This window comes from Mustela nigripes, chromosome 4 (assembly GCF_022355385.1).
Source record: "Mustela nigripes isolate SB6536 chromosome 4, MUSNIG.SB6536, whole genome shotgun sequence".
NCBI classification, from domain to species: Eukaryota; Metazoa; Chordata; class Mammalia; order Carnivora; family Mustelidae; genus Mustela; species Mustela nigripes.
Window position 1 is genome coordinate 48037311 of NC_081560.1, and position 13145 is coordinate 48050455.

Consider the following 13145-nt stretch of genomic DNA (forward strand, 5'->3'; position numbering starts at 1 on the left):
TGTGAAAATGCAATTAGAGATAAAGTGGAAGTAAATTTTAAAAATATTTCGAAGACCACTCAAGAAAAGGGCATGAACGCTGCCAAAGATGTAGACAGGATGAACTGCTACAAAAATTTAAAATCACCTCAGAAGAACATGGTGAAATTCTTCTGTAAGCAAACAATAAACTACTTAAATGGAGTCAAGGGTTTCATTAAAAGATTTAAGGTGCAGTCAAGCAACTTCATAGAGATTCCAACTTAATAAAGAGTTCCCTCCTCTCCTCTACCATCAGAGATGCAATAAATCCCCTGCAAATAGGATGCCAGGTAAGAAAAGGACCAGTAAAAAGCAGCTTTGATTCCTCAACACTGGGGGGAAAAAAAGAACACAGGGACATGAACAAGACAGCTACATGTAGGTTGTCTGGTAAATCAAAGACTGAACTCTTGACTTAGAAAATCTGATTCACAAATTTACATTCACAACACTCCCCAGAGGGTCCATGTTCAGAATTCAGGAGATAAAATGAACTTGGATGAGGAAAATAAATCTGTATCTTTTCACTAACTGCTAACTGAAATTTAGCATCTTCAATTACGAATGCAGGCCCAAAAAAACACAAACCAACCAACCCACAAAAACAGCTAAAAGCTGCAGTACCTTTGTCAACTACAGAATTCCAGATATATTCACTTCATATTATAGTCACTACATCCATCTCAAAACAACCTCTGTATCTCACTACCTTGAAATTATGGTTAGTTATTAGACACACTAAATCTTATTTAACATTTTTAAATAAGCATATAGCACCTGTCACATATATCATAAACTTGTTTTAATATTTTGGTAACTACTTCTTATAACTTGTTTCTGCTATGATTCTGTGTATTTTGCTTTACTAATTTAAAAATATTTCTGGGGCACCTGGGTGACTCAGTTGTTGAGGAGCCGACTCCTGATTTTGGCTCAGGTCATGACCCTAGGGTCTGGGAATCGAGCCCTGCACCTGGCTCTGTGCTCAGCAAGAAGTCTGCTTGGGATTCTCTCTCTGCCCTTCCCCCCACTGGCCTTACTGAAGAAGAGTCATTTATTCTGGAACTTGAAGGATGAGTCAAGAGTAGTTGGGGTGATGGGTGGCACCTGGGTAGCTCAGTCAGTTAAGTGTCTGGCTCTTGGTTTCAGCTCAGGTCGTGATCTCAGGGTTGTGGGATCAAGCCCTGTGTCCGGTCCACATTCTGCATGGAGTCTGCTTGAGAGTCTCTCCCATCTCTCTTCTCCCCTCCCGCCCCTTGCACGCATGCTCTCTAATAAATCAATCTTTAAGTAGTAGTTATGAATAAATATTCATATATATTTATTCATATATATATATATATATATAATTTATGTGTTTTATATTAATATATTTAATAGGTATTGAGCAGATTTCACCAGACTATCAAAAGACCCTTAGAACAGGTGAAGAAACTCCTATTAAGACCTCCTCTACCTTCAAAAACATGTATGACACATGAATGTGGCTAACTTACCTTAGCAAAATAATACTGATGGCTCATTCATAACTCTCCTAAAAAGCCTCCACAATTTAAGAAGTAGATTTTGTTAGGGGTGCATGGGTGGCTCAGTCAGTTAAGTATCTGTCTTCTGCTCAAGTCAAGATCCCATGGTGTTGGGATCGAGCCCCAAGTCGGGCTCTCCACTCAGTAGGGAGCCTGTTTCTTCCTTCCCCCACTCACTCATGCGCACACTTGGATGCACGCTCTTTCTCTCCTATTTAAGTAAAATCTTGGGAAAAAAGAAGTAACAGATTTTGTTAGGAGTCTTCTCTTATAGTTCCAGGGCACCTCTGGCTAGAGTACCTAAATTAACTGAACTAATATTTAACTTCAAGCATCAGGTGCTATATTAGGAGCTACAAATAAAATGGTGAATAAAACAGAAGCCATTCTATCTTCATAGATCTTACAATTAAGAAGACAAGGCAGATACTAAGTAATCACAGAAATAAATATTCATTACAAATTATGTTAAGTGCTATGAAATCTAAGTGCAGGTCCCAGGTCTGAGTTTAAGAGAGGCACGCACATCAGACTGAAGGTCAAAGATGGCCTTACTGAAGAAGAGTCATTTATTCTGGAACTTGAAGGATGAGTCAAGAGTAGTTGGGGTGATGGGTGGCACCTGGGTAGCTCAGTCAGTTAAGTGTCTGGCTCTTGGTTTCAGCTCAGGTCGTGATCTCAGGGTTGTGGGATCAAGCCCTGTGTCAGGTCCACATTCTGCATGGAGTCTGCTTGAGAGTCTCTCCCATCTCTCTTCTCCCCTCCCGCCCCTTGCACGCATGCTCTCTAATAAATCAATCTTTAAGTAGTAGTTATGAATAAATATTCATATATTTATGAATATAAATAGTACGAATAGTACTATTTGAATATAAATAGTACGAATTCTGGGATATACTTGAAAATACCTGGGGGGAGAAGGGAAGGTAATTATGCACAGATAAGACTGCCATAAAATAAAACAATTACTGATGTTGGATGAGGAGTACAACAGAGTTCATTCTATTCTTCTATTCTCACATGTTTAAACATGTCCAAAAAGAGTCCAACAAAGTAATAGAAGAATTGTAGGCAAGAATATTTCTGGCAAATGAAATGAATGAGGGCCATAAGAAAATAAAGCAACTGCTGAGCTATAAAGCCTGAGGGACGAGAACATTTCTCAAACCGTGGTTCCCAGAGCAGCAGCACTGGAACTAAGAAATGCAAATCTCAAGCCCCACTACAAACCTACTAAAACAGAAACTTTGGAAATGGACCCAGGAATCTGTTTTAACAAGAAATATAGGTGGTTTTTTTTTTGAAGTTTAAGCGTTTTTTTTAAATTAACATATATTATTAGCCCCAGAGGTACATGTCTATGAATCCCCAGGTTTACACATTTCACATCACTCACCATAGCACATACCTTCCCCAATGTCCATAACCCCACCACCCTCTCCCTGATTCTGATGCAAGTTCAAGAACTACTAAGAGAGCCTCTACAATAGAGGACAGTGAAACAAGATACTGTAGCCTAAGATGGGAACAGTGAAAAATGGAGGACAGTCATACAAAATTATCATATGTTATCTTAAGAATTTTGGGTTTCATCTTAAGGGCAGAGGAAGCCCATTATAGAGCTTTAAGCAAGGGAGTGACCAGTTTTATATTTTTAAAGGTTACGCTGTGTTTTGAATAACCACCTAAATCAAGAGGAGAGAAGGGGAGTGACTTCATGGAAGATGGCAGAGAAGGAAGTGTATCTGTTCCTTGCTCTAGTAACTGCCAACAAAATGAATCCTGGTATCACTTGAGTACCATGGAAACAAATCTCTATCCACGAGGTGACTGAGCCCCATCTGACACCCTAACTGCAGTCTTGTGAGAGGTCTAAAGCCAGAGGACCCAGTTAAGCCACACCTGAATTCCTTACTCACAGAAGCTGTGAAATAACTAATTTTGAGCCATTAAGTTTTCGGGAAATTTGTTAATATAGCATAATACAGTCACTATATTATTGTATGTGGTTTTAGCCATTTCAGTAACTTACAAATGATTATAATCACTCAGGACTATCTTTATCCTGCATAAAACATCAAAATAAATATATATGTAGATATAAAACCCATTTTATACATAAATATGAATTGAAGGGATGTAATTATATAAATTCTATATAATCTTATGTATAAATTATACATATAAATCTTCCAGATAGGAATTATTTATTTTATACAGGTAAAATACAGAAAGTATCTTGACTGCTTCTTTCTAGCATTAGCTAATCTCTCTAAGCACAACATACACTTATAGCTGGGTTTCTTATTAACAATACTGAAAGTAACTCCATATTTCAAAAAGTTGTCTGAAACACTTGGAATTTTTTTTTTTTTTTTTTTTTTAAAGAAAAAGATTTACTTACTTGACAGAGGGAATGAGAGCACAAGCAGGGGGAGCAAAAGAAGAGGGAGAAAGAAACAGGCTCCCCGCTGAGCAGGGAGCCTGATGTGGGGCTCAATCCCAGAACCCTGGAATCATAACCTGAGCTGAAGGCAGACACTTAACTGAACCACCCAGGTACCCCTATATATATATATATATATATACATACATACATATACATACTCCTTGCCAACTTCTTGTCAGATCTGATTAAAGCATTGTTGTTTTAACTTTCCAATACACCTGACCAAAACCTCATACCAGAAATTTTAAAAACCATTTTCTCACTCTTCTTCATTTGTTCTGTTTTAATTATCTTTAATCCACTGTTTATTTGCAGGAATCTTTTTAACCCCCTTGCCATTTTGTATTACCACACACTGAAAAGGAAAGGGGAGAAAGGGGGGGGGGGGTGAAGGAAGGAGAAAAGAAAAAGCTATCTGAATATGCTCAAGTGTAGGGAGACAGAGGGGGAAAAAAAACAACTTCAAACAATCTCAAATTTTATTCTTAACAGGCATCTTTCTCAGAGTGATATGGCCCTAGCAATTCTGAAACTGTTTCATGTAGATCATCAGATTTAGCAAATGAGTAGATATGTGTTGGTATTGTTGGACACCAGGATTCTCAGTGTGGAAGGTGTGTATACAAATAGAAAATGAGGAAAGCAAGTAAGAAGCATGTGGAGTTCAACCAGAACTCGTGATATCTAAAAAATAATGTTTCTTAGTTCTGCCCACTGAAAAGATCTACAAGCAAAGAGCACCAGTAATCATGGACACACCTAGGGCTCGTATTTTTGTTTATAAATACCATCTCCCACTAGTAAAGAACCAGAAACTTCTTGGAAAAAGAACTAATTCTTCCAGGGCTGGACCAGGGCATCTTTCTAGCTTTAAAAAAAAAAAAAAAAAAAGACAGTTCCAAAGATGAGTTAAGAAGGGTATAAGATGAACTAGAATATCTTGCAATGCCAGAAAAGTATTATGTGCTAAAAAAATCAACAACATCCTTTTGATACTGGGGCTTATCAGGGACCAGCGTGAAAATGCTCCCACTGACCAAATCTTGGAATGCGGGAAAATCAAACTAAGAACATAACAAATTTCTTCTTCAAAGACTCTATTTATTTATTTGAGAGAGTGAGAATGAGAGAGAGAGAACACGAGAAGGGGAGAGCCAGAGGGAGAAGCAAACTCCCCGCCAAGCAGAAAGCCTGATGCAGGACTTGATCCCAGACTTCAGGACCACGACCTGAGCCAAAGGCAGTCCCCCAACCAACTGAGCCACCCAGGCACCCAAACATAACAAATTCTAAATCCACGGACCAAAGAGTTCATACTGATGACTGTCAGGTAAGAAGACAGGAAGACAGACATAGTGTGTGCACAGAAAAAAGAAATGTAAGCACTGGGAATTATCAAGCTCATGACAGTAGACACAAGATGCCCCAAATTCTTGCTTTTGCTTAGAATCTTGAATTTTATCATTGGCAACAAATACTACCAATTGTTTTTCCTTTAACAGGCTTGCTTCACTTCTTTTCAAGAAAATACCTGCCAAATATCCTACTTTGAATAACCAAATTTTGTCTATTAGTCATTCTTTTAACATGGAAATGATACCTTATGAAAAGAGCAGCTAGGGCAGCTCACAACCCAAACAACTGCACAAGTGCTTCACCTTAAGATAACCATCATACTTCATTAGGTAAAAGTGTTTTGGGGGATCTCCCAATTTCATAACACAGAATACTAAAAAGATGTACACTCCAAAGTCAAGCTTCAATAAGATTATTTTACTTTTCATCATAAGTGAAACTGGATTTTTTTTTTAAAACTGTGAATGCAATACTTAAGAAGAATATGGTAACCATACTAATGCACTTTGGTGCAACTGCCTTAATTCAAAACATACCACTGCTTACACACCAGCATATAAATGTAACACAGTGGTGGGGGGACATATATACATACATATACACATACGTGTGTGTGTGTGTGTATAAGTAACAGGAGGAAATAAAGCAAATAACTGTGAAATAGTTTCATTTTATAGACCTCTAAAAGGGGATGGGGACCCCCTAAAGGAGCTCAAACCACACCTGGAGAAATGTTGTACTAGAGCATGTTTTGTATTATAAATCTATGCTCTGTTTCAATGTCAGGTTATGCTACAGATCATTAAAATGTCTAAAATGTTTCCTAACACAAAAGAAAACCAGATAGACATTATGTATAATTTTTCAATTTTTTAATTCCTGAATTTAAACATTATAAAATCTGTTTACTATTAAATACAAAATACATAAGTTAAATTTCAACACTTAAGCATTTTCCTCATTGTGTAAAGTAAAATATTTTAAAAATTTTATTTAGGGGTGCCTGAGTGGCTCCAGTGATTAAGTATTCAACTTGATTTTGGCTCAGATTGTGACCTCAGGGTCATGAGATCAAGCCCTACATCGGACCCTGAGATGGGTGTGGAACCTGCGATCCCTTCTCCCCCTTCTCCTTCTGCTCCCCAACTCTGCTTGTTATCTTTAAAAATACATCATTTTTAAAAATAAAATTATTTAACTGAAAACATTCTCCCCTGTGAGGACTGACATCTGTTTCAGTCTTTATTCATTTAACTTTTTTCAAAACCACCCTCACATGACTCTAAGATGGGTGTCTTCATAAAGCTGTACTGTCATGATTTTTTTTTTAATGATTTTATTTATTTATTTGGGAACATGCGCAGGCATCTCCCCCCCGCCACACCACCCTTCCATGCACAAGCAGGGGGAAGAGCAAGGATATCAAGCAGTCTCTGTGCTGAGAGCAGAGTCCCACACACACAGTGAGACTATGACTTGAGTGGAAACCAAGCACCAGAAACAAAAACAATCAAACCAAGCACCAGACACACATAAACAGACACATAGACACCCCTGAAAGATTTTTGAAGTACACTGTTCAATACCTTCTCCCTGGAGAGGTTTTCCAAACGAGAAGTTAGACCACTTATTTCTTTGTCTTTCTCTGCCAACTGAAGCTGAAAAAAGAAATTATTAATCTTTTTCACTATCTACTCTCTCCTTACACACCAAGAATTAAGTCTATACCATTCTATCAAAATTCCTATTACCACAGCCATGTATTTTTCTTGATTTATTTCTTTGACATCTCTAGGTTACTTCTCATTACTGACCAACTTCCCTTACTCACACAATTTCTCTCACAATATCATCCTCTCATGATTTTTTTGTGTCTGCTTCTTCTTCACAATTAGAAATGAGAGTGTTCTCCAAAGTTTCTTCTTCGGCTTCCCACTATATTCCCACCAAAACTCTTTTTTCTATGCCTTCATGACTACAATCCCCAGGGGAAAAAATCACAAGTATTAACTCACGTGGCACTTATCTTTCTTCCCCAAGTTTCAAACCTGTCTTTTTAACAGATGGGTGACATGTTTTCAGTGTTCTTTCCACACTTTAAGGGCAAAAGGCCCCAAACCTTCTTTTCTTACTTTTGTTAACAGGTATTACCAATCTCAGAGTCCACTGTGACTGAAGCTAGGAAGTGTTGTAACACTTACTCCTCCCTCTTCTTCCTCCACTCCCCAACATTTTCAGTATCTTAATTCATTCATTTTCTTAACCACATTATGAATACAAACACAAACTTATTTTTCAATTATTTTTCCCTAAGGATGCCTTTCGAAACTTTCCTTGATACACTCATGTCTTGTTCATCAGATAAGTCATCAGATAAGCACGCAAGGGGGTGCTCTTTCCCAAGTAATTTTGAAACTACTTCTAATTTTCTTACCTTCAAACACCTTCCCACCTATAAAATCCTCTCAGGGTTACCCAACTGTTTTCAGAAAGACCTAATATAGTTGGGTACCTTTGCTCCTAGGGAATTCTCAGGAGCACACAGCACCCAAAATCCATTTTAGGACCCCCACAACTGTGGCTTTGATCTAGTTTTTAAGTCCCAATTTATTCCACCACAGAAATTAAAGTCCTATTACTCCAGACTGCCCAAAATTTCCAGGCTATGCTGCTCTCCACTTTTCACCTCCAAACTTATATGAATGTTTTCCAATCTGCTTAGAGTAATGCTTCTTTCTTCCCCTTCCCTCCAGTTTGGTCTTTCAAAGGCTGGATTTCTTCATGCTGAACTCCTAAATATTCCACTGGAAACAGTCCTATGATACCTCATTAATTAGACTTACCATTCATCTAAAACATCATCCCATTTTGCCTTGTCTAGTGAATATCTGTTCTAAACAGTACAAAATAAGGGGAAGGGCACTAAATAAAAAGCTATGCACTTATACCAGCTGCATAATCTATAATGTTTAATTCGGATGCTCACTTTTATCAGGAACTAAATGAACTAAAAAATAAAAACATTAGTTTCCCACAGGATTGCAGGTGATTATCTGGGTCATGAATGTCAAAGAGTTCTGAGTATCACTATTCTACTTCTAACAATCCCTCTTAGATTATAAACTTCTGAAAGCATACACAGCACTGTGCCTTACTTATTTGATCACCCACGTAAGAGCTAACATAGTGAGTGCCTGCTAGCTCTCTCTACATAGCAGGCTTTAATTTTACTATTTTTTTCTAGTCAATATGCAAAGATAAAAGTTCATGTAAATTCAGTATTCACACTTAATAACTATTAAGGGAAGCAGCCAGCCATTGAAACAATATCCACAGGGTTCTCAGAAATGATGATCTCATGATTAAAAGTTTGGAATTTTCATTCTGACAGTAAATGAAGATAAAGAAGAACTACCAGTAAAATTACCTATAATGTGCCACCTTCTTCAGCCCTTAGGGGAAACCTAAATTCTCAGTGCCTTTAAGAATACCACATTTTAAAATTAGATCGTAAATACAATTAGCTATAGTATAGCTAAGTTAAATCATTTAGAACTTCCTCGTCTTTAGTCACACACACAATATGCATATTATAGTTACATATCTATTTCAAAATATGTTAACATTATACTTTATTCCTTAAAACAAAAATATTTTCCTCCTAATTGGCGGAAACAGCCTGCTAATTTTTTTCTGTCTTACAAATACCATTTACCATTTGGGCTTGTTTGTTGCCTAATGTTACATTGGCAAAAATAATCTTAATTAAGATTGTATCACTTTGCAGTATTTTTTAGGATCACAAGTAACCCATCTGGTGATCACTTAATAACTTTTACATAAATTTTACTGATCATATATTACTATGCTCCCACAAAAATGTAAAGACCCTAATTTTACATACACGTTCATGTTTGTTTCTAAGTGAACAGGATAATGAAATGATCACGTTTCCTTAGAAACTAAGCATGATTTTAAAATATAATTTTAATTAGCCAACTGAGTACATAAAAATTAAACCCACAATGGCAATGCACAGGAGTATTTATTTTCTCAGCTCATCGTTAATTGGCTAAATACACTCAACTAAATACGTATTATGTTTTTATTTATACACAAAAATACAAATTCCAATTATCTATACTGAAACTGTCCATTAGATTGGTAAAAATTAACATATTCGCAACAGTACCAAGTACACTGTGGTTCAAGCTATACAAATACCAAACTTACTCTGTAACTGTCCTCTACTTCAGTTAATGCTAGTTTTACACTTTCAGCAATCTTCACTTGTTCTTTCCATTTCAGTTCCATTTTTGCAAGTTCATCAGCATACTTACTGCATTTTGTTTTCTCATCCTAAACGAAATTAGCATAATTACCAAAAGATTTTAAATCCAAGTAAAACCAGTATCTATATAAACATATTTAGATGTGCTGAATGTTTCATTATAACACTGTTTTGGGTTTTTTTTTAAAGATTTTATTTATTTATTTGACAGACAAGAGATCAGAAGTAGGCAGAGAGGCAGGCAGAGAGAGAGGAAGGAAAGCAAGCTCCCTCCTGAGCAAAGAGCCCGATGTGGGTGCTCGATCCCAGAACCCTGGGATCATGACCTGAGCCGAAAGGAGAGGCTTTAACCCACTGAGCCACCCAGGCACCCCTCATTATAACATTGTTTTAACAGAGTAAACACTGAAATAACCAAATGTTTAAAAAAATTTAAAAAAAAAACGAAAAAAGCAAATGTCAGTGAAGATGGGACAAATCCTTTTAAATCTCTGAAACTGAACAGTATATATTTAAAAGAACACAGATCTACAAATTAACAAGTAAAAATGTCAAGATACATTAGCTGAAAATAGTATGCTGCAAAAACCAGAATATATAGTATAATCCTATTTTTAAAAAGTTAACACAATTTTTTATGATCTCTATATAGTGCTGTGTAGAAAAATATAAAGTATTAATATCTCTTATCTCTTGGAATCAGGATCATGATGGTACCTTTTACCATCTTTATTCTTTATTTCTATACTGCCATAAGATTTCACAACAGGAAGAAATAAAAACTAGTATGATTATAATGACAGCTGCTTCCAGACACTGGAATTTCCTGACCAAGATAATCTCTAGGCTGACTCTTTTTTCCTTTTTTAAAGATTTTATTATTTATTTGAAACAGAGAAAGAGAACAATCACAAGCAGGGGGAGTGCTGGGGGAAAGGGAGAAAGCAAGTTCGGGGCTGAACAGGGAGCCCGACACCGGGCTAAATCCCAGGAACTGGAAATCATGACCAGAGCTGAAGGCAGACACTTAAAAGACTGAGCCACCCAGGTGCCTCTAGGCTGACTTCATATACACCACTTCTCCTCTACAACCCAGAATGTTACAAATCATGACAAAAGGGTAAATTGGGGAATTTCATTTTGAATGTCTTATATTCAAAGTAAAAGTTTAAAAATAGGCTTTAAGCAATACAACTGAGGAAAAATCTTTAACAAATGCTAGATCAAGTTAATATCCATTACAATACACACCATACATCACACCACACACAAAAATAAAATGAAACAGACCTAAATGTTAAATACCTGAGACTATAAAACTTATAGAAGATAGGAGAAAATCTTTACAAGTTGGATTAGGTAAATATTTCTTAGAACAGAATGGAGTGTGCTTAAGATTCATTCTCATTCATTCATCTTCGTGTTCATGTTCGTGTTCTCCCTCTCTCTCTCTCTCTCTCTCTCTCTCTCTCTCTCGGGGCGCCTGGGTGGCTCAGTGGGTTAAGCCTCTGCCTTCAGCTCAAGTCATGATCTCAGCGTCCTGGGATAGAGCCCTGCATCAGGATCTCTGCTCAGCAGGGAGCCTGCTTTCTCCTCTCTCTGCCTACTTGTGATCTCTGTCTGCCAAATAAATACAATCTTTGAATAAAAAATAATAAAATGAACTCAATTTTTAAAATAGCAAAAGATCATAACTCTCCCAATAAAAAGGAATGAACTATCAATATAAGCAACATGGATAATTTCAAATTAATTATGCTGAAAGAGGACAAAAAACAAAGCATAAACCATCCAACTGAATTTACACAAACTGTACAAAAGGTAGGGCTGTGGGGGGAAAACACCTTGAGGAAATTTTTAACATTAGCACATTTTATCAATAACATTATAAAATGACATTTAAAAAAATATTCATCTAGAATTATTTCAGATTTGATGAAAAAAGTTTAGTCCCTTACAAACAACTACTCCAAACTCAAGGGTAAAACTCTTCTAATCAATCAATTCTTCTACAGAAGGAAGGATCCTCTGAAGCAACGAAAATGTTTAAAATTTAAAGGATTTGGGGCACCTGGGTGGCTCGGTTAAGCATCTGCCTTTGGCTCAGGTCATGATTTCAGGGTCCTGGGATCCAGCCCCATGGGCTCCCTGCTCCCTTTCCCCATCCCCTATTCATGCTCTCTTGCAATCCCTCTCTCAAATAAATAAAATATTTTTAAAAATAAAGTTTAAGAGATTAATTATTAAAAGGCACTGACAAAATGTTTTAAATCAATCACTACAGTAACACTGAACTCATGTATGAACTTCATTCTATAGTTCTAAACATCCTTTCCCTCTCTACAGGCATGGAGAAACATACACAAAAAAATGAACAAAAATCACCCATACAAACACAAAACACCTTTGCCTCCCTTCTCCAAATCAGGCATAAATGAGAAGCATTTTCCCTTTATCCTTTAAATACTCCAGGAGTGAACCCTACCAGTTGCAAAACTGAAATGAATGAAAAATACAGTTTAAAACAGTCAAAACAGTTAACATCATGAAGGCAATAGCTCATCTGATTAACATTCTCTTTTTCCACTTTGTAAATCTGGTTACTTTAAGATATCCTAAAATTCTTTGCTATTACAGTAAATGTAAAAAAAAATACTTCCCTTTATGAAGTTCCAAGTTCAAGGATATATATTCAATGTGTCCTTATAAGACAACAAACAAAAATAACCAATCTCAATTAATCACTTGCCCAATACCAAGAAAGGACACTAGGTCAATAAAAAATTTTAGGATCATGATTTTACACACAGGCCTACATGAGCAGATACAGAGAACAACCCCCTTTCATCATCCCAAAAGAGAAACTAAGAGGGTACCTGGGTGACTAAGTCAGTTAAGAGGCAGCCTTCAGCTCAGATCATGATCCCAGGGTCCTGGACTGAGCCCCTGATTAGGCAGCCTGCTTCTCCCTCTCCCTGCAGCTCCCCCTGCCTGTGTTCTCAGTGTCAAATAAACAAAATCTTTAAAAAAGGGGGGGGGGGGGACTAAGTAAATGGGTATGGGGAGGAGTGGTGAACACACCCACAATTTAAAGAAAAAATCCAAACAACAAAGGTAAGTCATTATATCTAATAAATCTTTCATTTACAAGAAAGCTAGCTTACCTGCAAGAGTTGTCTACATTTATTGTATTTTTCTGTTTTGTCAGCAATTTCTTTGGTCATTTCACAGATTTTCCCTCTCCCTGCAGCTCCCCCTGCCTGTGTTCTCAGTGTCAAATAAACAAAATCTTTAAAAAAGGGGGGGGGGGACTAAGTAAATGGGTATGGGGAGGAGTGGTGAACACACCCACAATTTAAAGAAAAAATCCAAACAACAAAGGTAAGTCATTATATCTAATAAATCTTTCATTTACAAGAAAGCTAGCTTACCTGCAAGAGTTGTCTACATTTATTGTATTTTTCTGTTTTGTCAGCAATTTCTTTGGTCATTTCACAGATTT

At 36.8% G+C, this 13145-nt stretch overlaps 1 protein-coding gene across 2 annotated transcripts in view; it reads right to left on the bottom strand.

Annotated features, from left to right (window-relative positions):
- The window catches only part of TAX1BP1 (Tax1 binding protein 1), an 80733-nt gene that overhangs the window by 16362 nt on the left and 51226 nt on the right, over positions 1 to 13145 (bottom strand). For both annotated transcript variants that reach the window (XM_059396667.1, XM_059396666.1), the window contains exons 13-15: positions 12808 to 12878; positions 9586 to 9711; positions 6939 to 7010 (exon numbers count right to left, since the gene is read on the bottom strand). In XM_059396667.1, coding sequence (XP_059252650.1) covers positions 6939 to 7010; positions 9586 to 9711; positions 12808 to 12878 — 269 coding nt within the window. The remainder of the gene's footprint in view (positions 1 to 6938; positions 7011 to 9585; positions 9712 to 12807; positions 12879 to 13145) is intronic.